The sequence below is a fragment of the Convolutriloba macropyga genome, unplaced genomic scaffold (assembly GCF_964194025.1).
Source record: "Convolutriloba macropyga unplaced genomic scaffold, txConMacr16.3 SCAFFOLD_1267, whole genome shotgun sequence".
NCBI lineage: Eukaryota > Metazoa > Xenacoelomorpha > Acoela > Convolutidae > Convolutriloba > Convolutriloba macropyga.
In genome coordinates this window covers 26,894-54,469 of record NW_027451657.1, presented here as the reverse complement: position 1 = coordinate 54,469, position 27,576 = coordinate 26,894, and the positions used below count along the sequence as shown (strand labels likewise).

General features: G+C 33.0%; 1 protein-coding gene across 1 annotated transcript; it reads right to left on the bottom strand.

Moving 5' to 3' along the window:
- Positions 1 to 27,291, bottom strand: LOC142356878 (uncharacterized; the record flags this gene model as incomplete). The annotated part of the gene is made up of 5 exons (XM_075408645.1): positions 27,087 to 27,291; positions 19,666 to 19,824; positions 5,990 to 6,145; positions 3,728 to 3,822; positions 1 to 145 (listed from the first exon to the last, which is right to left on the bottom strand). Coding segments are annotated over exons 1-5 (760 nt in total), but the record flags the coding sequence as incomplete, so codon positions are not given.
- Positions 27,292 to 27,576: the final 285 nt, after the last annotated feature.

The window sequence follows — 27,576 nt, the reverse complement described above, 5'->3', positions numbered from 1 at the left end:
CTAGTCTGACTTCCTTCGACAACCCTGACTTCTCCTCTAATCTCCAAGCCTGCACAACATTGTACTGTTTAAATTCATGTTCATGTCGTAAGAAGTAGTTTGATATGTCTCCGGAGGTGTGACCAACCACAAGAAAGAGAGCTCTCTGAAAAACAAGTTCAATGGTAAAAGTGTCAAGAAGAAAATTTCATTCGATTGTTTGAATTTGTTCATGCATTGCAAAACCGTTTGAGGATACCAAAAATAGATAAATTCACAATTAATGGAGGAAAATCGTTCCCGGGCCGAGGTGTCAACGCTAAAAAAACGCAAAATTATGTAAGATTGGCGTTGAATGCGTTGAATTTATGTAAGATCTACGCTTGAGCGTAGATCTTACATAAATTCAACGCATTCAACGCCAATCTTACATAATTTTGCGTTGAATTTTGGCGTAGATCTTACATATTTAGCGTTGAATTTTTAGCGTAGATCTTACATATTTAGCGTTGAATTTAGCGTAGATCTTACATAAATTCAACGCATTCAACGCCAATCTTACATATTTTGCGTTGAAATTTGGCGTAGATCTTACATATTTAGCGTTGAATTTTAGCGTAGATCTTACATATTTAGCGTTGAATTTAGCGTAGATCTTACATAAACTCAACGCATTCAACGCCAATCTTACATAATTTTCCGTTGAACTTTGGCGTAGATCTTACATATTTAGCGTTGAATTTTAGCGTAGATCTTACGTATTTAGCCTTGAATTTAGCGTAGATCTTACATAAATTCAACGCATTCAACGCCAATCTTACAAATTTTGCATTAAAATTTGGCGTAGATCTTACATAATTAGCGTTGAATTTTAGCGTAGATCATACATATTTAGCGTTGAATTTAGCGTAGATCTTACATAAGTTCAACGCATTCAACGCCAATCTTACATATTTTTGCGTTGAATTTTGGCGTAGATCTTACATATTTAGCGTTGAATTTAGCGTAGATCTTACATAAATTCAACGCATTCAACGCCAATCTTACATATTTTGCGTTGCAGTTTGGCGTAGATCTTACATATTTAGCGTTGAATTTTGGCGTAGATCTTACATATTTAGCGTTGAATTTTAGCGTAGATCTTACATATTTAGCGTTGAATTTAGCGTAGATCTTACATAAATTCAACGCTTTCAACACCAATCTTACATATTTTGCGTAGAAATTTGGCTTAGATCTTACAAATTTAAGGTTGAAGTTTTTGAATTCCATTTCAGCCCACTTTATGATTTCAAAATTTTTTCAAGCGTTTTTTCAAAAAGTCAATTTTTTCACTGTTTCGACCCCTATGCTTCACAGGTGAGAAAAGCGAAGTCAGCAAAAAACCACTTTTTGGTGCTCTTTTAGAGTGCAAAATCCATTTGAGACCATTTTACAATTTCGAAACTTTTCCAAGTTTTTTTTCGAAAAATCAATTTCACTGTTTCGACCCCTATGCTGCAAAGGTGAGAAAAGTGAAGTCAGAGAAAAATCATTTTTTAGTGCTCTTTTATAGTGCAAAATCCAATTGACACCATTTTACGGATTCAAATTTTTCAAGTTTTTTTCAGAAAGTTAATTTTTTAACTATTTCAACCCTATACTGCACAGGTGAGAAAAATCACTTTTTAGTGCTCATTTTTAGTGCAAAACCATTTCAGACCATTTTAGGAATTAAAATTTTTTTCAAAACTTAAAAAAAATTTTAAATTTTTCCTAGTACTTCTCACATGATAAATGCGTTGAATACGTTGAAATTATGTAAAATCTTGGCTAAATTCAACGAAAAATATGTAAAATCTAGGCTAAATTCAACGAAATATATGCAAGTTCTACGCTAAATTCAATGCAAAATATGTAAGGTCTACGCTAAAATCAACGCAAAATATGTAAGATCTACGCTAAAATCAACGCAAAATATGTAAGATCTACGCTTTATAAGGATTTCGGCTCTTAAGGAAACCAAGGTACGGTGGCGCAATGGTAGAAGAGGCGACAAGTAAACAGGAGGTCAGTGGTTCGAGTCCTATACCAAGAGTTCTACGCGTTGATTTTTTGTAAGATCAACGCTAAATTCAACGCAAAAATATGTAAGATCTACGCTAAATTCAACGCTAAATATGTAAGATCTACGCTAAATTCAACGCTAAATATGTAAGATCAGCGGCAACTAGCGTTGACATGTCGGAAAATTCACCGCCATTTCTTACATAATTTTGCGCTGAATGCGTTGAATTTTTGTCTTTAAATTCAACGCATTCAACGCAAAATTATGTAAGAAAATTGCGGTGAATTTTCCGACTTGTCAACGCTAGTTGCCGCTGATCTTACATAATTTTGGCCAAATTCCTCGGCCCGGGTCGTGGGACCAACATAATTCCCAAGTAACAAACGATTGTTTTAAGAGTATTTTTGTCATCTTGTGAAACACTCTAATAAGTTTCTGACTCATTATTAATATATTTCAACAAGCATATTTCATCAAAATGCAAGGAGCAGTATATAGACACAGAAAATTGTACCAACTATTTCAACTTCTCCGATTTTAAAATGAAATCCTGCAACGTTGTTTATATTTTTCTGGTTAATCGAACATTGACGGCGATAAGTCAAAGTAACCTGCCCGGGTTGCTCATCATACACAATTCTTAGTAGTCATACTAGGTCATATATGATTCCTAGTAATCATGCAAGGTCATATATGATTTGTATGTTTTCTTAGTAGTCATACAAGAATCATATATGATTTCCTAGAAATCATACAGGGATCACACACAAAAAATTCAAAGCCTAAAAACTGTATATCTTTCATTTTCTTTTGATGTTGAAAAAATTTCCTGGAAATCATACAAGGTCATATATGACACATAAAACATTGATTGGTTTTACAAATTCCCGTATAATGTAGTCAGAAGACATAATAAATTATTATATCGCATTTGCATCCCACATTTGATTCTTTGTGTGGGCAAAAAGAATAACTTTCCAACTTAAATACATTCAGAAAACGAATTTGAGATTATCTGCAAAAATTTTTCCAAATAATTTTTTATAAATGATCATTTATATGTATAAGCTGGCTTCAGAGAAAATCAGAACTTTATTTATCTGTTTGGACTTACTCAATAACTGCGTGCCCAACTTTGCAAATAATATTGCACGTTTGGGTCTTTTGACGGATCACAAAGTGATGCCGGGGAATCACATAAGTGAGTCCTTGCCGAATGAAATTTTTAAAGAAAAATGGTTTAAAAATTTATGGAAAATGGATGTATGATTCTTGGTATTCATACTAGGATCATATATGATTTCTTTGTAGTCATATAAGGTTCATATATGATTTTCTAGTAGTCATGTATGATTTCTTAGTAGTCGTACAAGGATCGTACTAGGAAGTAAGTTATGATTTGTATGGTACCATATATGACATTGTATGACTACTCAGAAGTGGTGACCCGGGTGTCTAAAAATGAAGTAAAATATGCTTTTTATCATTTTCAAAAAAACTAAGAATCATATGCGAGTGTGCATCAATTTACTAAAAATGGCTCGAAAAACTTAATATATATACACGATCTACAAAATAGTGTTTAATGACAAAAATTAAAAAAACATCTTAAAAGCTAATTTAAAAGCGTTTTAAAACTACTGAGCCTGTCATCATGATTTAATAAATAGCAAAATAAGTGAAGGATAGGAGAATACTAACGTGATGTACATTCGCAGCGTGGTTGAAAGCGTTTGGAAGATAGTCAGTTTGGGTCATAAGCTCCGGTGTTTCAATGGGTCTTGTTTTGAGAGCTTCTAAGCACAAATAATTGTAAAATAAATAGAAAGGAGCTCGAATCAGATCGTCTCTGCCCAAAATGACCCAAGCCGGACCCCATACAGCTCATTTTTTGAAACATTGCGCTTCCAAAATTGGGGAAGGGGAGCTCCTTAACGATTTAGCGCAATTGAGGGAGGGGGTTCGTTTTAGATAGTGAACGTTTTTAGCTTGTAGTGTTGCGAGAAATCATTACAATTTGTCACTAATCCACTTAACATCTATTATCCTGAATGGGAAAGTATATGCGAAAATCACCCCAGAGCATTTCAAAAATTTTCCCACGAATTTTTCGGATCTTGGAGAAGATTTTTTGTTTCTTGTTTTTCTCATGTCACAAAATATATGTTTCCAAAAAAATCTGCTTATACAGCTCACTCCACAGTAATATGCAAGACTCACATTTTGCTTCGTTAACTTAATCCAATTTGGTACTGTTTTCAATGATAAATGCTTGCATACATGACGTCAGTAGTACGGAAAACGAAATAAACCTCATTTGTCGACAGTTGAAAAAAAAATTGCGTTCATTCTTAATCGAAGATTACGGCAATTTGAGTAATACAAATTAATAATACAATGGTTAATAAGAAAATATAGAATTCAAATCGGATCTTAAGTCAGTCACAATGATAATCATGAATTAATGGTTCTGGGCTAAACGAAGCAGTTTGGCAGCGAAAGATTTTTCGACTATTAAAAGAGATACGTACTTCTTGCAACGTAATGTATTTGAGCGGAATGTTCTTGGGTGGTAGTTTTTCGTCTTCAAAAGCCAGTGAACTCAACACGTCCTAATGAGATATATGTTATGACAAAGTGCTACCAGTTTAAAGAGTAAAGTCAAATATTCTGAGATTTCGCTAAAATTGTGCAACTTTAAAGGATACTTATAACTTTTTTTCCGAAAAACAGTTAAAATCTATGACTTTCCAGCTATTCTGTCCGCTTTTCTTCCGACCTTTTTATTGGGACAGGAACTGTGTTCTCAACAGGTTCGCTTGTTCTGTCAATTTCGGCTGATCGATATGTTAATCGTACAGAGTTATGAGTGATCATTAGAGAGGTTGTCAAGCGTAGAAAAACAACTTAGAAAAGTTGTTTTCATATACGCTTTCTCGAAGGAGTTGCGTAGGCTTCAAATGTTGCGAACGTTAGGTTCACTTCCGTTGTTTTGTTCTCATTTTCATATTTTCTGTTCAAATTTAGATCAAATTTGCGAAGTATTTGATAAAATTGTTAACTTTACTCTCCTCCAGATGGGGGCTATTTTTACATTCGGTTCCCAAGAAATTGTTCTAGAACCAATAATTTGTCGGCTTTTTAAAATATTTTTTTAATCAAAAACGGATCACTTATTTTTGATATAATAAGATCTCTGTTTGCCAAAATATCTATTAAGGAAGTATTTGAAACAATCAACTGTTTACAACCCTGCAGCGATAGCAAGGCCAGTTTTGGTTGCTTCAGTGACTTTTGAATTGAAAAAAGATTTGGAGTCTGATTTGGCTCTGTCCTTTTTAAGTTACTTTGCAGTTTTTTGACCCAATTGCAGAGAAGCTGTTTTCATCTATGGGCTCAATTAATGAGAGAACCCATTTATCTTCAAATGAGGTCTAATGAAAAAAAATTGTGTTCGCTGAGTAACGTCATGTTTTGTTGGCTCTCACAAAACGTTTTTGTAAATTTAGTGAACTCTTTTTTTCGTCTTGCATTCGTTGTTCTTTTTTCAGTCTCATACTTATTCTAGCCGACCTTACGCTCTTTAGGCGGGAAGAATTACACTTAGAGTTATATAAATTCAGGAATGTTTTGTTCGCTTAAGTGATGATTAATTCAAATGTAAGAATAGCGAAAACGGAGCGCAGATTTTTATCTATATTGCGTTGGAAAAAAAAATATTTTTTCTTGCAAACTTGCTCGAACTAGTCACTTTTGTGCGCGACTGTTTTTAGCAACATCTCAATTAAACACAAATCAAACAAAATCTAATTCTCAAGGACAATTTTTTGAATGCTACTTTGAATTAATTAATAAAAAATGTCGAGAAATTATCTTTATTCTAATACTTTGATACTTTTGTCACTTTTGTTCACAAAAGCTCAGTGAGCGATCAAAACTGCACATTTTGAACTTTGTTCCTACTTGGGTAGTCCTCCATGCGCATGTGAACAACAACCAGAACACATGAAGAGGGATTGAAACAATTGTACTCCTTTCTAGCTCTGTTCACAATCTGAGTAGCACCAGATACGACACGGTCGTGGAACTTCATCCGCTTTCTGAACTCAGAGAGGAATACTGAAATGAAGAATGAAGGTTCATACCCAAGTTGAGGTCCCAGAGAATAAAGAACTCATTCATAGCAATAAGTCAAGTCATAGCTATTTTTATGTCTGGATTGTCTGGCCATGGCCAAATTTGTCTGGATACCCGGTTCAAATTTCTACCACCTCACCCCGTGATAGTCGCATCGAGAGCGCAGTAAGTAAGCGCCTGTGTGTTAATTCAAGTGCATTTTAGTCTAGATCAAGTTATAGTCTGATCAGAGCTAACTTCAGGCCCACGAATGTCTGATCAAAATTGGATTTGAATCATAAATCTATAAATCATGGTCGAAACAATGTCTGACCAGAAGAAGTTTTCCACCCACGGAATGAAAGTTTCCGAAAAAAAGTATATAAAATTTTCACTCTCTTCTTTTTCTATAGCTATGCTGAATTAGAATGATTGTAAACAAATAAACATTCCGCCGTTGATTCCAATAAAAAATAGCGGCCGTTGATTCCAATACACAAGTTTGGGATTGAAAGAATAGAAGATATTGAAAAAAAAGATTTTTGTACAAAAACATTTTTTAAGTTCGATTTCTTTTGATGGCATTTCCTAGTTGAACATAATTCTGTTTTTTAGAGATAGGTTACAAGGGCTACTATCAACACCAATAAGCATTAGAGATGGTAACTAAGACTTATAAGAACGACGTTCAAACAGCGGGCATCTAAAATTGGGCTTTCTGGGTTTATCCCGTTTCTGTTTCTGACTTCAATTTTTTATACTGACTCTGTTCATTTTGAATTGCTTTGCTGAGCAACTGATGTTCAAAATCACTTTTAGCAGAATGAGAGAAGAGAAAAACTAGCTTAGAGAAGTCAAAAAGTTTTCACGCAAAATGTTGAAAAAACGGCAAAATGAGGTGAAGCAAAACATTTTTTTGTTCGACGAAATAAAAACCAAAGGAGGACCAGTCCTGACGTACAATTCAAAATTCTAAGAACTTTCAAAGACTAAAGAGAAAACTAAACCTAGAACGGACTATGAATTGATTGGGAAAATCATTTAGAAAAAATTCCGATCCAAAAAATCGAAAAAACAGTAAAAATCAAAGTGAAATTGCCGCATGTGAACAAAAAACCACTCGCGAGAAAGCGAATTTTTGTTCAAACACCGTTATCTTACTCTACTTTAATTTTAGAGCAAAAAAATTTCACGCCTCAAAACCACTCGCTTTTTCGCTGCAATTCTTGTTCCAGCGTGACCAAAATCACAATTCCAACTTGACTTCAAAAATCATAAAAATGTATGAACAGATCTTAAGTATAGCCGGCAGATTGCCGGAAAATAGTCGCGATAGACGCTTGTAGCGTTATATGAATTGAAAGAACTCTAGAAATAAAACCGACATATCGACCACCAGTCCTTTAATAGACCAGTAGACATTTTCGGTTAGCTTCGGATTGTCATTTTTATGAGACACATAAGCTCTATAAGGAGAAAGCCTTGATAGGGTTTTTCAAAATTAGGATCCTTTCCGTTTGTGCCCCCACAGCTTATTGGGCGCATATTATTTGCACCCCCCAGATGCACGTGCAATAATTTTTACATAATGACTTACTATGTAATGCCACGTGCTTTGTAACTGGGGGCGCATAACGTTCTGGTGTGGGGGGCACAAACGGAAAAGATCCCAAAATTAATATTCGAAATCGAAAACTCAAGACTCTAATAATCAAGATTTAGGGCATATATGTTTCGCACTACTTAGAGGCACACTATTGACCTTTAATAAGAAAATATTCATAAAACTTAGAGTTTCATAAGTGAGCTCAGATGTCATTTTTTAGTGAGGTAAGTCATTGAAAACGTCACTTCCAAGAAGTCACGGTAAGACGAAACACAAATATGTTAGACGAAGTAAAAAAACATAGCAGGACAAGTCCTGACACACAATTCAAAGAATTTTTATTGACTAAACAGAAAACTAGACCAAGAACGGACTATGAATGGATTGGGAAAACCATCCATTTCGAAAAAAATGCGATCCAAAAAATCGAAAACACTGTAAAACTCAAAGTGAAATTGCCGCATGTGAATAAAAAACCACTAGCGAGAAAGCGAATTTTTGTTCAAACACCGTTCTCTTACTCTACTTTAAATTTAGAGCGAAAAAATTTCACGCCTCAAAACCACTCGCTTTTTCGTTCCACTTCCTGTTTCGGCGTGACTAATATCACTACTCCAATTTGACTTCAAAAATCATGAAAATGTGTGAACAGATCTTAAAAGAAAAAAAAGACAGCGCCCCAATACAATTCAAATTCTTTGAATTGTAAAAAAAATTAGGAGCGCTATAATAGCTGCCTAGAATTGAGGACGCGGCTATTAAAAAGAAAGACAGCGCCCCAATAAAATTTAAATTCTTTGAGTTGTAAAAAAAATTAGGGGCGCTATAATAGCCGGCTGAGATGAGGGCGGCTATTAAAAAATAAATTTCATATTTTTAACTCCTAGCATACTTTATGTCTGTTAATTTCTATCAATTAAAAAAAAATTTTTAAAGAAAACCACAGCCTTCAGAATTAATTCATCACCAACTTTTATCTGTTGCGCTGTCGGCACCCTCTTCTTAGATCTTTGTTCAATCTTGTTCCAGACCGATTAGTTTGAAGTTAGCCATTATCAGACTTTTAAAAAGCGTGAAGACTTTTGGCTAGTCCTGGCTAAGGTATTACATGCCCTTATAAAACATTTTATTAGTAGATTGAACAATTTTGGTCCATCAGAACGGCATTCTATTGTCAAAATTTCAAAATTGACCCCATTACGGTATTCTGGTCTGAAACTTGGACCGATATTATATTCTATTTCTTATCATTTTGACATTCATTCATTTGGCTGAGTGAAAACACGTCATCAACAAAAACACTTAAAAATAAAAAAGTATTGCCAAATGTGTATAGTTAAAATTTTTGCAGTGATTTGAGGTGAATGCGCTGATTGCGTAAGGAAAATTTTCCACTGCACTTAATCACTATTGTTACAAAATTTCACTATTGGTTTTCCGATAGTTTGCCCTTCAATACTTGTGCAGCAAACAACAATACAATCACTGACAGAGAAGACTCTATTTGTTCCGACCCCACTTGTGGCCGATCGATATATTCACCGTAGGGATATGTGAGCGGTATCATTAAAAAACTCGTACAGCGTAGAATTCGAAATAAAAAAAAGATTTTTTGAATTTCGTATTCTTCGAGGAGTTATCGAGGTTTAAAGTTTTCTGTGAACACGTGATATTTGCATGGTTTTGTTCGCTTTTAGCTTAAATTTTGTTCAAAAGGCTTTTCTATACAAATATTATTAAATTAAATTTCACACTACAAAGTGAAACAATTTTTGTGTTATCAATAGACCGATAAAACGGTTATTTCTGGTCTCAGGAGGAAGTTTACTATAAAAAAAACTCGAATTCAATTTCAGAGCTGTTTTTTTTTAGAAAACTTCTCCTCCTTATGGTTGTTTTTTTAGTCACTTAGAGACTAGTCGCTGTTCGTATTAGGTTCAGTTCTTAAAAAAATATTCGTTTTGAAAGAACCGCTCATGTTTTTTTGGTCCTTGACTCTGAGTTTTAGAATTTTTTTTAAAAAATTTTGATTTTACTAAATTTTAGGAGTCCTATGGTATAAATTTGCTAATTAAAAGTGCAATCAATTTCGTAACGTGCCTTAGATAAACCTAAGAAACCTTAGTGCTTTGAAAGAAAAACTAATAACTGTTAAGCCTTTAAAGAACAACTTTAAATAAATAATAATAAATAACTTTAAAAAATAATTTTTATGACCTCGATAGAACGAGTTTTCATAATTTCAAAATTTGAAAAAATTTGGTTCCTTTTGAAATCTTAATTATCTCATTATCTTAAAATTGATAGTTCCTATGTCTTAAAAAAGACTTTCAATGGATCAAAGATAAAGTTTTCAGAGAAAAAATTTTGAGTTAAATGGTTTTGAAACGTTCTTCTCGCATTTCTGTCTTTTGTTTGCTATTTGACTGTTACTGTTGTTGTTTTTATAATCATAGGACTTATTATTACGTCTTATTGAGGAAATATTGATGACAAAATACCTTATTCGAAATACAAGATGCATGACTCGAATTATGTGGATTTATGATTCGAAAAACGAGATGCATGACTCGAATTATGTAGATTTATGATTCGAAGTAGGGGCTGCATGAATCGAATTATGTTGATTTATGATTCGAAACGGTAGGATTATGACTCGACAGACCGGGCCATTGTTCCGAAATACCAGATTTATGAATAGAAAGACCGGGTCATTGTTCTGAAATACCAGATATATGATTCGACTTACCGGGTCAGTAACTTCTACCGGGTCCGTGTATTTAACGACCCGGAATGACAACCCCCCAGACGACGTTTTGTCGAGTCATAATTCTACCACCTCGCCCCGGGAAGTCATAGCTATTTTTATGTCTGGATTGTCTGGCCATGGCCAAATTTGTCTGGATACCCGGTTCAAATTTCTACCACCTCACCCCGTGATAGTCGCATCGAGAGCGCAGTAAGTAAGCGCCTGTGTGTTAATTCAAGTGCATTTTAGTCTAGATCATGTTATAGTCTGATCAGAGCTAACTGCAGGCCCACGATTGTCTGATCAAAATTGGATTTGAATAATAAATCTATAAATCATGGTCGAAACAATGTCTGACCAAAAGAAGTTTTCCACCCACCGAATGAAAGTTTCCGAAAAAAAGTATATAAAATTTTCACCCTCTTCTTTTTCTATAGCTATGCTGAATTAGTGTGATTGTAAACAAATAAACATTCCGCCGTTGATTCCAATAAAAAATAGCGGCCGTTGATTCCAATACACAAGTTTGGGATTGAAAGAATACAAGATATTGAAAAAAAAAGATTTTTGTACAAAAACATTTTTTAAGTTCGATTTATTTTGATGGCATTTCCTAGTTGAACATAATTCTGTTTTTTAGAGATAGGTTAGAAGGGCTACTATCAACACCAATAAGCTTTAGAGATGGTAACTAAGACTTATAAGAACGACGTTCAAACAGCGGACATCTAAGATTGGGCTTTATGGGTTTATCCCGCTTCTGTTTCTGACTTCATTTTTTTATACTGACTCTGTTCATTTTGAATTGCTTTGCTGAGCAACTGATGTTCAAAATCACTTTTAGCAGAATGAGAGAACAGAAAAACTAGCTTAGAGAAGTCAAAAATTTTTCACGCAAAATGTTGAAAAAGCGGCAAAATGAGGTGAAGCAAAACATTTTTTTTGTTCGACGAAGTAAAAACGAAAGGAGGACCAGTCCTGACGTACAATTCAAAATTCAAAGAACTTTCAAAGACTAAACAGAAAACTAAACCTAGAATGGACTATGAATTGATTGGGAAAATCATTTAGAATGAATTCCGATCCAAAAAATCGAAAAAACAGTAAAAATCAAAGTGAAATTGCTGCATGTGAACAAAAAACCACTCGCGAGAAAGCGAATTTTTGTTCAAACACCGTTATCTTACTCTACTTTAATTTTAGAGCAAAAAAATTTCACGCCTCAAAACCACTCGCTTTTTCGCTGCACTTCTTGTTCCAGCGTGACCAAAATCACAATTCCAACTTGACTTCAAAAATCATAAAAATGTATGAACGGATCTTAAGTATAGCCGGCAGATTGCCGGAAAATAGTCGCGATAGACGCTTGTAGCGTTACATGAATTGAAAGAACTCTAGAAATAAAACCAACATATCGACCACCAGTCGTTTAATAGACCAGTAGACGTTTTCGGTTAGCTTCGGATTGTCATTTTTTTGAGACACATAAGCTCTATAAGGAGAAAGCCTTGATAGGGTTTTTCAAAATTAGGATCCTTTCCGTTTGTGCCCCCTCAGCTTAGTCCAGTAGACCACCAGTCCTTTAATAGACCAGTAGACGTTTTCGGTTAGCTTCGGATTGTCATTTTTTTGAGACACATAAGCTCTATAAGGAGAAAGCCTTGATAGGGTTTTTCAAAATTAGGATCCTTTCCGTTTGTGCCCCCTCAGCTTAGTGGGCGCATATTATTTGCACCCCCAGATGCACGTGCAAAAATTTTTACATAATGACTTACTATGTAATGCCACGTGCTCTGTAACTGGGGGCGCATAACGTTCTTGTGTGGGGGGCACAAACGGAAAAGATCCCAAAATTAATAATCGAAATCAAAAACTCAAGACTCTAATAATCAAGATTTCGGGCATATATGTTTCGCACTACTTAGAGGCACAATATTGACCTTTAATAAGAAAATGTTCATAAAATTTAGAGTTTCATAAGTGAGCTCAGATGTCATTTTTTAGTGAGGTAAGTCATTGAAAAAGTCACTTCCAAGAAGTCACGGTAAGACGAAACAAAAATCTGTTAGACGAAGTAAGAAAACATAGCAGGACAAGTCCTGACACACAATTCAAATAATTTTCATTGACTAAACAGAAAACTAGACCAAGAACGGACTATGAATGGATTGGGAAAACCATCCATTTTGAAAAAAATGCGATCCAAAAAATTGAAAACACTGTAAAACTCAAAGTGAAATTGCCGCATGTGAATAAAAAACCACTAGCGAGAAAGCGAATTTTTGTTCAAACACCGTTCTCTCACTCTACTTTAAATTTAGAGCGAAAAAATTTCACGCCTCAAAACCACTCGCTTTTTCGTTCCACTTCCTGTTTCGGCGTGACTAAAATCACTACTCCAATTTGACTTCAAAAATCATGAAAATGTGTGAACAGATCTTAAAAGAAAAAAAGACAGCGCCCCAATACAATTCAAATTCTTTGAATTGTAAAAAAAATTAGGAGCGCTATAATAGCCGCCTAGAATTGAGGACGCGGCTATTAAAAAGAAAGACAGCGCCCCAATAAAATTTAAATTCTTTGAATTGTAAAAAAAAATTAGGGGCGCTATAATAGCCGGCTGAGAAGATGAGGGCGGCTATTAAAAAACAAATTTCATATTTTGAACTCCTAGCATACTTTATGTCTGTTAATTTCTATCAATTAAAAATTTTTTTTTAAGAAAACCACAGCCTTCAGAATTAATTAATCACCAACTTTTATCTGTTGCGCTGTTGGCAGCCTCTAATTAGATCTTTGTTCAATCTTGTTCCAGACCGATTAGTTTGAAGTTAGCCATTATCAGACTTTTAAAAAGCGTGAAGACATTTGGCTAGTCCTGGCTAAGGTATTGCGTGCCATTATAAAACATTTTATTAGTAGATTGAACAATTTTGGTCCATCAGAACGGCATTCTATCGTCAAAATTTCAAAATTGACCCCATTACGGTATTCTGGTCTGAAACTTGGACCGATATTATATTCTATTTCTTATCACTTTGACATTCAATCATTTGGCGGAGTGAAAACATGTCATCGACAAAAACACTTAAAAATAAAAAAAGTATTGCCAAATGTGTATAGTTAAAATTTTTGCAGTGATTTGAGGTGAATGCGCTGATTGCGTAAGGAAAATTTTCCACTGCACTTAATCACTATTGTTACAAAATTTCACTATTGGTTTTCCGATAGTTTGCCCTTCAATACTTGTGCAGCAAACAACAATCCAATCACTGACAGAGAAGACTCTATTTTTTCCGACCCCACTTCTGGGGGGAGGAACTATATAATTAAATGGTTTTTTTTGTTCCGACAATTTTGGCCGATCGATATATTCACCGTAGAGATATGTGAGCGGTATCATTTAAAAACTCGTACAGCGTAGAATTCGAAATTAAAAAGATTTTTTGAATTTCGTTTTCTTCGAGGAGTTATCGAGGTTTAAAGTTTTGTGTGAACACGTGATATTTGCATGGTTTTGTTCGCTTTTAGCTTAATTTTTGTTCAAAAGGCTTTTCTATAAAAATATTTTTTTCTAAAATTAAATTTCACACTACAAAGTGAAACAATTTTTGTGTTATCAATAGACCGATAAAACGGTTATTTCTGGTCTCAGGAGGAAGTTTACTATAAAAAAACTCGAATTCAATTTCAGAGCTGTTTTTTTTTTAGAAAACTTCTCCTCCTTATGGTTGTTTTTTTAGTCACTTAGAGACTAGTCGCTGTTCGTATTAGGTTCAGTTATTAAAAAAATATTCGTTTTGAAAGAACCGCTCATGTTTTTTTGGTCCTTGACTCTGAGTTTTAGAATTTTTTTAAAAAAACTTTGATTTTTTTGGAGATTTTACTAAATTTTAGGAGTCCTATGGTATAAATTTGCTAATTAAAAGTGCAATCAGTTTCGTAACGTGCCTTAGATAAACCTATATAGTGCTTTGAAAGAAAAACTAATAACTGTTAAGCCTTTAAAGAACAACTTTAAATAAATAATAATAAATAACTTTAAAAAATAATTTTTATGACCTCGATAGAACGAGTTTTCATAATTTCAAAATTTGAAAAAATTTGGTTCCTTTTGAAATCTTAATTATCTCATTATCTTAAAATTGATAGTTCCTATGTCTTAAAAAAGACTTTCAATGGATCAAAGATAAAGTTTTCAGAGAAAAAATTTTGAGTTAAATGGTTTTGAAACGTTCTTCTCGCATTTCTGTCTTTTTTTGCTATTTGACTGTTACTTTTGTTGTTTTTATAATCATAGGACTTATTATTACGTCTTATTGAGGAAATCTTGATGACAAAATACCTTGTCTTCTCACCGATGCAAAACGTGGTGTACTTTTTTGAATTTCGTGCAAAGCTCTAGAATATAAAGGCTGTTAAGACTTTAAAAGTAATTTTTTTGGAATTTTTTTTGGACATTAAAAATCTAATATTTATTTTTGTGAACTGTAAGTCAATCTCAGTAAAGGAAGAATCTCCCTGTTTTCTACTGCACTTGAAATGATAGCAGTCTGTTTAGCAGTTCGGTTTTATAAAAATTTTGGTTTCAAGACGTCGATGCCACGAGTTGTTACAATTTAAAAAAAATCGGATTTTTTCGCAGATCTGATTCCTTTTCAATTCTTATTTCATTATCCCAATATTAATAATACCCATTGGCTCAGAGAAGACTTTCATTGTGTCATAGATAAGTTTTCAGGAGAAAGGCGTGTGGTTTAAATGGCTTCAAACTTTTCTTGTCTCATATTTCTGCTGAAATTTTGGCTTTTGCATCTGTTTGTGGTTGTTTTCATAATCATAAAACTTATTGTGCTGTCCTGTTGATGACTTATGCTTGACAATAATCCTTTCATTCTCATTGAAGCATAGCTTACCGTTTTTTTTGACTTCCGTTGAAAGCTATTGATTTTGATGATCTTGATATAACGGGTTTCCTTGAAAACCTATTATATTTGTTCATAATTGTTGGATTTCTGAGGTCCTGTTGTTAAAAACGAGAAGAACCCCATTGCGGTTAAAACATTGTTTGAGGTTAGAAAATCCTCTCCCAAAAATTTCTTTGTTTATTGGTTTCGACACTTTTCTCGCTCAATTTTTTTTTGAAGTCGCTGTTTTTGCTTTTTTTCTTCATGTAGTCGTTAAATGCTGACTGGTCTCGTAGGCGTTTAATTGAGGCTTTCTATAAAAATATTATATTAAAATTTAATTTTACACTACAAAACGAAAAAATTTTTGTGTTATCATTAGACCGATAAAACGGTTAATTCTGGTCTCAGGAGGAAGTTTACTATAAAAAAACTCGAATTCAATTTCAGAGCTGTTTTTTTTTTAGAAATTTTCTCCTCCTTACGGTTGTTTTTTTAGTCACTTAGAGACTAGTCACTTTTCGTATTAGGTTCAGTAATTAAAAAAATTTTCGTTTTGAAATAACCGCTCATGTTTTCTTTGGTCCTTGACTCTGAGTTTTAGAAATTTTTTTAAAAATTTTTATTATTTTTGGAGATTTCAGTAAATTTTAGGAGTCCTATGGTATAAATTTGCTAATTAAAAGTGCAATCAGTTTCGTAACGTGCCTTAGATAAACCTATATAGTGCTTTGAAAGGACAGCTAATAACTGTTAAGCATTTAAATAACAACTTTAAATAAATAATAATAAATAACTTTAAAAAATAATTTTTATGACCTCGACAGAACGAGTTTTCATAATTTCAAAATTTGAAAAAATTTAGTTCCTTTTGAAATCTTAATTATCTCATTATCTTAAAATTGATAGTTCCTATGTCTTGAAAAGATATTCAATGGATCAAAGATAAAGTTTTCAGAGAAAAAATTATGATTTAAATGGTTTTGAAACGTTCTTCTCGCATTTCTGCCTTTTTTGCTATTTGACTGTAACTGTTGTTGTTTTTATAATCAAAGGACCTATTATGACGTCTTATTGAGGAAATATTGATGACAAAATAACTTGTCTTCTAATCGATGCATAACGTGGTGTACTTTTTTGAATTTCGTAGAAAGCTCTTGAATATAAAGGCTGTTAAGACTTTAAAAGTAATTCTTTGGAATATTTTTTGGACATTAAACAATCTAAAACCTTTTTTTGAACTGTAAGTCAATCTCAGTACAGGATGAACCTCCTTGTTTTCTACCGCACCTGAAATGAATCTGTTTAGCAGTCCCGTCTTCTAAATATTGGTTTCAAGACGTCGATGCCACGATTTGTTATAATTTAAAAAAAAATCGGATTTTTTCGCAGATTTGATTCCTTTTGAATTCTTATTTCATTATCCCAATTTTGATAGTAGCCATTGGCTCAGAGAAGACTTTCAATGTGTCATAGATAAGTTTTCAGGAGAAAGGCGTGTGGTTTAAATGGCTTCGAACTTTTCTTGTCTCATATTTCTGCTGAAATTTTGGCTTTTGATTTCATTTGTTGTTGTTTTCATAATCATAAAACTTATTGTGTTGTCCTCTTGAAGACTTATGCTTGAGAAATATACTTGCATTCTCATTGAGGCAAAGCTTACCGTATTTTTTGACTTCCGTTGAAAGCTATTGAAATTGATGATCTTGATATAACGGGTTTCCTTGAAAACCTATTATAATTGTTCATAATTGTTGGATTTCTGAAGTCATGTTGTTAAAAAAGAGAAGAACCCCATTGCTGTTAAAAAATTGTATGAGGTTAGAAAATCCTCTACCAAAAATTTCTTTGTTTATTGGTTTCGACACTTTTCTCGCTCAATTTTCTTTTTGAAGTCACTGTTATTGCTTTTTTTCTTCATGTAGACGCTAAATGCTGACTGGTCTGATAGGCTTTTAATTGAGGGTTAAATAAATGTTGACACTCAATGCAGTCAGTTTATAGCGAATAGTAATACAGTTTGTGATAATGTTCGTTTTCAAAGATTTTTTGTACTTTTCAATTTTTGTTCTTTTCGTCAACTTGTAGCTTGTTCTCATCATTGAGAGTTTCAATTCAATGCCTTGTAACTTAAAAACTACTTTCCAATTGATATCATGTCGAAACTGGTTTTGTAATTGTTGGACAATGTTCGTTTTGTTTGAAATTTTGCGAGTTGTAAATGTTTGTGTTCCCTTTTCTCTTCTTTTATAGCACATTCGCTAATTTTTTTTTGTTTTGCTTTTTTGTTATTTGTTTTTCCTCGTAATATTTCTTTATGGCATATCATTTGAGCGCTGTAATGAGACATGGTATTATGTAACACAATTAGTAATTCGGTTGTGTAACGATTTTTTAAACTCAAATATCTATTTTTAATTATCTCATCATTAGGTTGATAAATACGTCAAAATGTAGATGAGCTCGGGTCGGAACATCATGTGCGAACGCACATTAACGAGCATCCATATCTCTTTTAAATAGAGTTGACACCATTTTAGCCAGTCTTCTGATCTTTGTACACTATGTGTATATTTTTGACACAGTCTTATCTTATATATTTCGCTGTTATCATTGAAATTCTTCTTCAATGTTCTCCAGAGTCTGTTTGTCAGATAGATTTAGGTCATTCTATTTTGTGCTCAGAAATGAATAGTTGTAGCTCCATCAACCTTAAGGCTGCACAAAGAGCACGAATAGGGTCTGCCTTACGTCAAAAATTCTTAAAGCATGCAATTTCTTGTGCAATAGAAAAAAGCATAAACTCATTATTGCTGACTTTATATTTGTTTCAAGCCGTATTTCGCACCGCTAAAGCAGACCTGGATAGCTTCGTTCAATTTTGACCAAAATTGCAACTAGATTCCATTTTGCTAGAAAGATCTACAACAATTTTGCGGAATTAGATTACATTCAAAAGATTGGCAATTTTGACAGGAAATAGGCAAAATTTACGAATTCAGAAATCCAGGCTACAGACCTCTTTGCTCGAACTACCCATTTGAACGTAGCTCGACAGCTTTTGCGTAGCATGTAATAGAAATCAAAACCAGATATTTCCACAAAGTAGCTGTTATCCAAGTTGAGAGACGCACAGACAAAGCGAAAGTAAAAATTTATTAATGGGAATCAGTTAATGGCATACACATTTTCCGGTAGTTATGAAACCTAGTTTTGCAAAACCGTCCATTTTCTAAAATGAGATATGGCTATTTTTTTCTATCCTTACATTTTTGAATGACAATTAATAATTAATCAAATTTTAATCTGAACTCGGAACCTTGTAAAAAATTAGACACTTTTCACGATTTTGATTCTAAAATTTACAGCCATTCAATGCTGTTAATTTTATGCGCAATTATGTTTATAGTTAATTATAAACTGGAATTTAGTATAGGGCATAATTTGAACTTAATTATACACGTCGAGGAATTTTTTAAGCGTATACTTGAATATAGCTACACATATTGTGGAATTCAGTTGCTGGAATTGGAAAAGTTTCTGAATGCCATTCAACTGCACAAAATAAGGAAAATACAGTTTTATGGAAGTTTCCTGAAGTCCGCAATTGAACGGAACCGAATTCCTCGTGGGCATCGGCAAAAAACATATCACGTCTGTGGCTTCGGTGTAACGTTGTCCTTGTCTGTGAACGAGGGGTGATAAAATTGATGAAAAATTAGTCGCATTTATTTTTCTCTCCAATAATTGCACCAATAGAAATTGCTATAAGCGAAATAAGTGATTTTATGGAATTTGTGGTGCGTGAACACCTGAGGAAACCAACATTTCATAAAATTTCCAAACCCAAAAAAAAACAAAATTTTAACCCACCATCAACAGAAACCCACAATTTTTGTGCTCAAAATTGAAAAATTATCAAAAATTGAAACACTCAAATTGAACAGCCAAATGTTTATCAGACGTAAAAAATGTTAAAACACTCACGTGCATATTTTAAAATGCCGAAAGTCTGCAGTGCCAGAAGCTAAAATACCAGAAGTTGCTACTTAGCCCGAAGTTGACTTCTGTTGACTTTCGTCATTTTAAAACGTGAGCGTTTCATGATTTCAGCATGGTTAAGTGACTCTGCAGAAGCCACTTCGAAATTCTGACTTAATATCTCGAACCGCTTCGCGTTTTTTGATAAACTCTAGAAGTTCTCAGTGACTTCAAGCAGAGTCACTTAACCATTACAAGAAACATTTAGAAAAAATTTAACCTTCTATGATCCAAGGGTGGAATTGTGGATAGAGTGGTAATTCTATTTTCTTTCCTTTTAAATCAGACGGCAATTCTCCATACGATGAGAGCCCTCTCTCCCATAACTCCTCTCTTGTAAAAGACAACGTGTCCTTCTTTCTTGTCGTCACTTTGCACCCTAAACGAACAGCCAATGAGAATTCACCCAAATTGGATCTAAAGTTATGTTTTATCTTCTGTCAGGTTAGGCTGACAAATTGAAACAATTTGTGCACCAACTTGATTTCATCTCATTTTTTTGACTATAGATATACTTGTTTTTTATCTCGCCATTTTTATACTGGGTACTCAATGAAACAAAAAAAAATACTTTAAAATGACCCACATTTTTCACAGCAGAGAAGAAAGACTAACAAGGAGCCTGGCTAAAGCGCGTTTGTACATATTTTTCGCGACCCCTATCATCTACGTTTCTGACTTAATGGCCCACCAAAAAACGAAGAGATACGAACCTATCAAAAAGTCACATTCTCTTCGAAAAGCAATAGTAAATAAAGCAACAGTAAAAAACGGCCAAATATCAATATCTTTTATTTTAAGTCAAACAGTAACGACGTCAAAAAATGTTCAAAAGTCTTTTGAGAAACTGACGGGACTTAATGAGTCTAAGAAACAATTTAGAAAAACAATAGAAAAAAAAGAGGAGGGAAGTTGAAAAGACCTTTGATTTTCTTAACAGAATTAAATCAAACGTCATTGTTGCAAAAAAATATAAGATTTTAACCCTAAAAACATAGCATAGATTTAAAAATAACATCACAAGAATTAGAGTTATGGGATCTGTCATTGAAGTGACCAAACTGTAGGACTAAAAATAAAAATAGGCAGACGCGAAACTCAAAAAACTCCAATTGTGAAAAATTGTTGAAGCCGTTTGAAACATGATAGTTTAACTGAGAAGACAACATATTTAAAGTTTGGGTTCCAATTTAGTGCAACGGCGCCTTTAATTATTATTTTTATGTGACAAGACGTAAATATGAGAATTTTGGAGAGTATTTAGAAAAAACCAAAATTTATGAGATTTTGTAGCATCAAAGTCATTAAAAAATAGAACAAAAAACAAAGAATTAGGCTTGCAATTAGCGAGACAAAAGTGCCATTTGACTGAAAGAGGAACAAAAAGGGCAAAATTAAAAAACTCATATTTTCAATGGGCAATAATTTAAAAGCAGTAAACTATTAGTTTGGATTGAAGACAACAAATTGGGTCCATTTGTTTCCCCGTAGGAAGCCGATGGGAGTTGCAACTGAATAGAATATGTCCTTAGACTGCAAAAAGACCAATCAAATAGGGGAGAAAAGAGGAATTTAGATAATGATAGTAAGAAAACGTGGTTGAAGCCGTAAAACCCACAAGTACTCCACTACAGACGTTCAATTATACCTCTATTAAATCCACAGAACACATCTTTTTTAAAGTGACAAGATACGAAAAAGAAAAAAAGCACACAAGATAAATGCGAACCATAGTCAGTTATTTTCCAATTCATAAAGTATTTCATGCAACTTTGTTAAATCAGTAAAAACAAACCAACAGCTAAAACATAAAACCAGTTCAGAGATGATTTTTCTCGTAACATGGTAGATGATGGGAAGTTTAATAATCAGACTATTTTACAAGTTAATTGAAAGAAGAACTTTTCGGGGCATACTTCAGAAAAACTTTTTTTAAAAAAAAACAAATAATTTCATTGTCTTTAAAATCAATAGCAATCAACTGAAGGCTTTAAATTAGTTCCCATATACCTCCATGCAAAATCGGTAAGACCTGTGTTTAATCACAGGTAAATAGGAAAAAAAACTGGCAAAAAAAATTATTTGAACAATTCGGGTGAACAGTTTCGAAGCCAAACAACATATAAGGAGTTCCGTTAAAAGATTTGTATGTTTTTACGATACACTCTTCATTCAATGGAACCTGACATTTACGTATTTGTTTACAAGAGAGCATAGAAGAACATCAAATCGGGACAACAAAGAAAACTTTCTGAAAACTTGTGAATTTGTAGGGTGGAAATAAAAGTTGAATCATAGAACACTCAAAACCAATATTCTCCATTTCCATATAAAACGAATTGGACCTGTACTTTTTAGAATGATGCTACAATTAGACTGAATTCAGACAACAATTCGTTGAAGTTCAAGAAATTAATAATTTTTTTCCATCAAGTGTACTGAAGATCACCTCACCAGATTCATAAGTGTTAACTCAACAAATCTGATAGGTTAACTGCAAATTCTTAGGAAACAAGTTGAACCACTGATTAATGGAAGTAAGTCATATGACTGAAGAAAACAACAAAGTCAGATAGAATTTAAAATTCATTAACGGCTCAACAAATCATTGCGGAGCCATGAAAAGATAGAGTTATCATCTGAAAACAAAAAAAGACGTTTCGTAGCCTTCAATCTAAAGTAATTCAATTTTCTCAATAATAGAACAGTGGTGTGAAGGCTGACAGGTCTGTATTTGAGAGTGAACTAAAACGACAAAATTACGTTACGTATCAAGCGTTCACAAAAACTTTTAAAACCCGATACCTCTTTGACCTAATTTTCCAAAAACTAATTTAAAAAAATTTTTTAAATAATATGTTCCACACTATTCAACGGAAGTAGGGTAAGAGCAATAAACACTTAGCCATATCCCGGCTGTTAAGATAACTGATTTTAGATCTATAATTTTTAATAACGGTAAAAGTAACTTTTATAAATAACCAACTGCTCCTGCAAAAAAGGACCAAATTAATCAATCCATAATTTTTTTTCAAAAATATAGAAAATTGTGGAATGACGCCCAAAATCAGGTTTTTGAAAATAAATTGCTTTAATGGCGCCAGCAGAATATAGTCATACATTTTTTTGCCCCAAAAGCTAGCTTGGACAGAATGATTTGTCTTTTAGCCAAGAAAAAAGATCAATTAAAATTCAGTCAGTTTAAACAGTCAACCGAAAGAAGAAGAAGAGGAAAAAGAAAAATTAAACACTCCAAATAAAACAAAATATGGTAATAAGGAGAGGAGAAGCAATAGAGCCACTGTGGCTCTCAAGTTTTTTCCCCAGGATTAAAAGTATACATGAATGAATTATTTTTTCAAAAATTCGGCGAAAATTTTACTAAAAACTTTTGGTATCATGGGCCAAAAAACGTTAATATCTCGGATTCTAGAAGGTCTTAGATGCTCTTATTTTGCATGAAAAAAACCCAAGTAAAAAGGTCATTTAGGCCCCGAGGCGCCTACACCACCCGAAAAACATTATTTTTCAAATATAAAATTCAGTAGCTGATGATTATAAAGAATGTTGGGGTTTTTTTTAATAAAAACAAAGAGAATGCAAATCAACAGAACGTGTCACAACATAACCAAAAGATTTTTTTAGAATAATTTTGCTTTTGATCCAAAGTTTAGAATAATTTTGATTTTGATCCAAAATTTTTTATCACAAATTTGAAAATTATGCGAGATGCATTTTGGCCATAAGCAATTTTTGTAAGTTTCATAAACTTTATAAGTTTTATAACTAATTAAGGTAAGATTAACCGAAAATTCATCTTAACTTATACCTTAAAACTCAACTTAAAAGTATTTTTTAAGTTTTCTCCTAACTGTTAAGAAATTCTTAGGAAACCAGTTGAACCACTGATTAAGGGGGAGTAAATCATATGACTACAGAAAAAACAAAGGCAGACAGAGTTTAAAAATTTATAAATGGTTCAACAAATCATTGCCCAGACATGAAAATATTGAGTTTTTATCTAAAAAGAAAAACAACGTTCCCTAACCTTCAATCTAAAGTAATTCAGTTTTCTCAATAATACAACTAAGGCGTGAAGACTGACTGGTCTGTAATTGAGAGTGAACTAAAATGACAAATTCACGTTACACATCAGGCGTTCACAATAACATTTAAAATCGATATCTCTTTGATTCAAATTTTTCAAAAATCTACTTTAAAAATAATTTTAAAATTTTATGTCCCACGCTTGGCGGGTTTTTACAACTCTCTACCATGCATTTATTGATCGTTCACAATTAGCAGCACAAAGAACTCAATTGAGCAAATGAATCCCCCAACGAAAATAGGCTGAGAGCCTTTTCCACTTAGGCACATCTCGGCAGTTAAGAAAACTGATATTCGATCTATAAAACTTTATAACGGTAAAAGTAACAGTTTTACATAACCAACTGCTTCTGCAGAAAAAGGGCCAAATTAATATATTTATAGAATTTTTATTAAAAATGTAGAACAAAATAGAAAAATCTTTAGAAAATACAGAAAATGTTAAACGGTTCCCGTAATCAGGTTTTTGAAAAGATATTGCTTTAATCGGACAGAACAGAATTTGGTCAAACCCGTTTTCGCTTAAACAGTTAGCCGTGACAGAAAGATATTTTTAAGCCAAGAAAAGTGATAAAAATCAATTAAAATTCAGTCAGTTTAAACAGTCAATCAAAGGAACAAGAAGAAGAGGAAGAATTTACTTCTTCAAATAGAGAAAAATTAAGTAAATCAAATACACTAACAAAGAAAAAACATCAAAAAAATTACACTGAGATTGTGGCAATATGGAGAGCAAAAACAGTGGAGCCACTGTGGCTCTCAAGCTTTTTCCCAGGAAAAAAATAATAAATGAATGAATTATTTATTTCAAAAAATCAGGGAAATTTTACTAATTGCTTTTGGTATCATGGGACAAAAAATGTCAATATCTCGGATTCTATAAGCTATTAGATGCTCTTATTTTGCATGAAAAAAACCCAAGTAAAAAAAGCTAGTGTAGGCTCCGAGGCGCCTACACCACCAACTTTTTTTCAAATAAAAAACTCACTAGCTGACGATTATTCAATATTTTGAAGTATTTAAATTTAAGAAAAGAAAAAGAATACATAATAACACAACGTGTCACAACAAAAGCGGAAAATTTTTTTCAGAATAACTTTCCTTGGATCCAACTTGTCTTACCACAAATTTGAAACTCATGTGAGACACATTATCCCCATGAGCAATTTTTGTAAGTTTCATAAGTTTTATAAGTTTTATAATTAAATACGGTAAATTTACCTGACAAGTCACCTTAACTTATACCTTAAAACTCACCTTAAAAACCTTAAAAGTATCTTAACAATTTTTCTAACTGTTAATAAATTTTTAGGAAACCAGTTAAACCACTGATTAATGGGAGCAAGTCATATGACTACAGCAAAAACAAAATCAGACAGAGTTTAAAATGTCATTAATTGTTCAACAAATCATTGCGGAGCCATGAAAAGATTGAGTTTTTATCTGAGAACAAAAACGACGTTCCTCAATCCTCAATCTTATGTAATTCAGGTTTCTCAATAATAGAACTGTGGCGTGAAGGCTGACTGGTCTGTAATTGAGAGTGAACTAAAATGACAAAATCACGTTACATATCAAGCGTTCTCAAAAACCTTTAAATCCCGATATCTCATTGATTCAAATTTTTCAAAAACCAATTTTAAGCAGAATTTTGAAATAAAATGTCCGACGTTTGGCGGGTTTTACAACTCTCTACGAGGCATTTATCGATCGTTCACAATTGACGGCACAAAAAACTCAGCTGAGCAAATGGTTCCCCCAAAGAAAGTAGGGTAAGACCAATTAACACTTAGGCATATCCCAGCCGTTAAGAAAATTGTCTTAGATCTATAATTTTTAATAACGGTAAAAGTAACATTTTTACACAACCAATTGCTTCTGCAGAAAATGTCCATATTAATCTTTCTATAGAATTTATATTGAAAATGTAGAAAATATAGAAAAACCTTTAGAAAATACAGAAAATGTTAAATGGTTCCCGTAATCATGTTTTTTGAAAAGATATAATTTTAATCGGACAGAAGAGAATTTGGTCATACCAGTTTTCGCTTAAAAAGTTAGCTTGGACAGAATGATTTTTTAAGAATGATCAAAAAATCAATTGAAGTTCAGTCAGCTTAAACAGTCAATCAAAGGAAGAAGAAGAACAAGAATTTACTTTTTCAAATAAAGCAAAATTAAGTAATTCACGTACATTAACAAAGACAAAATTTGAAAAGAAAGTTACACTGAGAATGTTGCAATAAGGAGAGGAAAAACAACGGAGCCACTGTGTCTCTCAAGCCTTTCCCCCAGGAATAAAAGAAAAAATGAATGATTTTAAAATGTGGGGGAAACTTTACTAAGTGCTTTTGGATCATGGGCCAAAAAACGTTAATATCTCAGATTCTAGAAGGTCTTAGATTCTCTGAATTTGCATGAAAAAAAAACCAATTAAAAAAGGTGGTGTAGGCCCCGAGGCGCCTACACCACAAGAATAAGATTATTTTTTGAAATATAGAATTCAATAGCTGATGATTATCCAAAATGTTGCAGTATTTAATTTTATGCAAAGAAAGAGAATACAAATCGCTTGGATCCAACTTTATTTGAAATTTATATGAGATGTTTTTCCCATAAGCAATTGTTTTATGTTTGTTTGTTTTGACCAGCCTTTCATGGACAAAAGAGAATGACCATTAAATGAATGAAACAATTTCAAACTTTAGCTTTAAAATTGGATTTTGTGCTAAATAAATGGATTTTTCAGGCATTGTTATGACTACAGATATTTTGTTAATCCTTCCATTTACGGACGGATCGCATACATCAAAGAAGAATCAGTCTTTTGCGCCTCAGATGAGCGTCTTGAAGTGTGGCTCGAGTAAACCATTTTCTTTTCCAAATGACACTAGTCCACAAAAATTAGTTTATAGGAAAATGTCTTCTCCATATTATATTACTATACATCGTCAAGGAATTGGTGTTATATTGGGAGAAATTCAAGCAGTTTGTTTGTATTGCGCCATTATTATGGCAAAAATGATTGCGAGCATTTCATTGTTAAAAATTAGTTTCCACAATAAAATTATTTAAGCTAAATCTACCTGAAAAATCACCCTAACTTACTGCAAAGCTAACGTAATTTTGGCTGACCTTAACTTATCTTAAAATACCTGAAAATTACCTGAAAAATTGAAGGGGTACTGCCTCAAATTTTACCTCAAAGCTTACATTAAACGTACCATAACATTCCTCTTAACTGTTAATTAACAGTTAGGAGGAATGTTAAGGTACTTTTAAGGTAAGTTTTAAAGTAAAATTTGAGGTAGTACCCCTAAAAATTTTCAGGGAATTTTCAGTTAATTTAAGTTAAGTTTTAAGTTAATTTTTGAGTTAAGTTATTAATACATTAAGGTAGAATTTACCTTACCAGTTAAGGTAAAATTTACGGAAATTTTAACATTTATGTTAAAATTAAGCTGTGTTAAATTAAATTTAGGTGTCGTTAACATGCATGCAATTGGGTCAATTTATATAGCTTTGTAGCCTGACCTTTAGGAATCCGCATACAGAAACTTGAACCATCTCGTTTGCATATCTGTTCCATGTCAAATACGTCGTTTAATATTCTGTACTGAAAAGGGTCGATAAGAAGTCTGATTCCGAATCTCAAGTGCATCTGCATTCCCAGTGCCACCACTCCCAGCTGGTTGCCAAGGCGACCACGACATCCAGAAATAGAGTACCCTGCAAACATTTCGGAAAAACCGAAAATGTTGTAATATCTTGGTTGTCAAACTAAGTAACAATTGGACAAATTATGGCCACGCTGTAGCATGATAGTCCGTAGAGTCTAGTTATAAATATACTTGTACTCAAGCACATTAATTGGAGAAAAAATTATTTTTTAGGTGACTATTATCGATAAAAAAATCTTGAGAAAAAAACCGAAACAATTTTTTTTGTAATTAGTTAGGTAAAACCATTCCCATTATTTGATAATTTTCCAAAATTTAATCGTTTAAAAAATTATGCGGCAGAT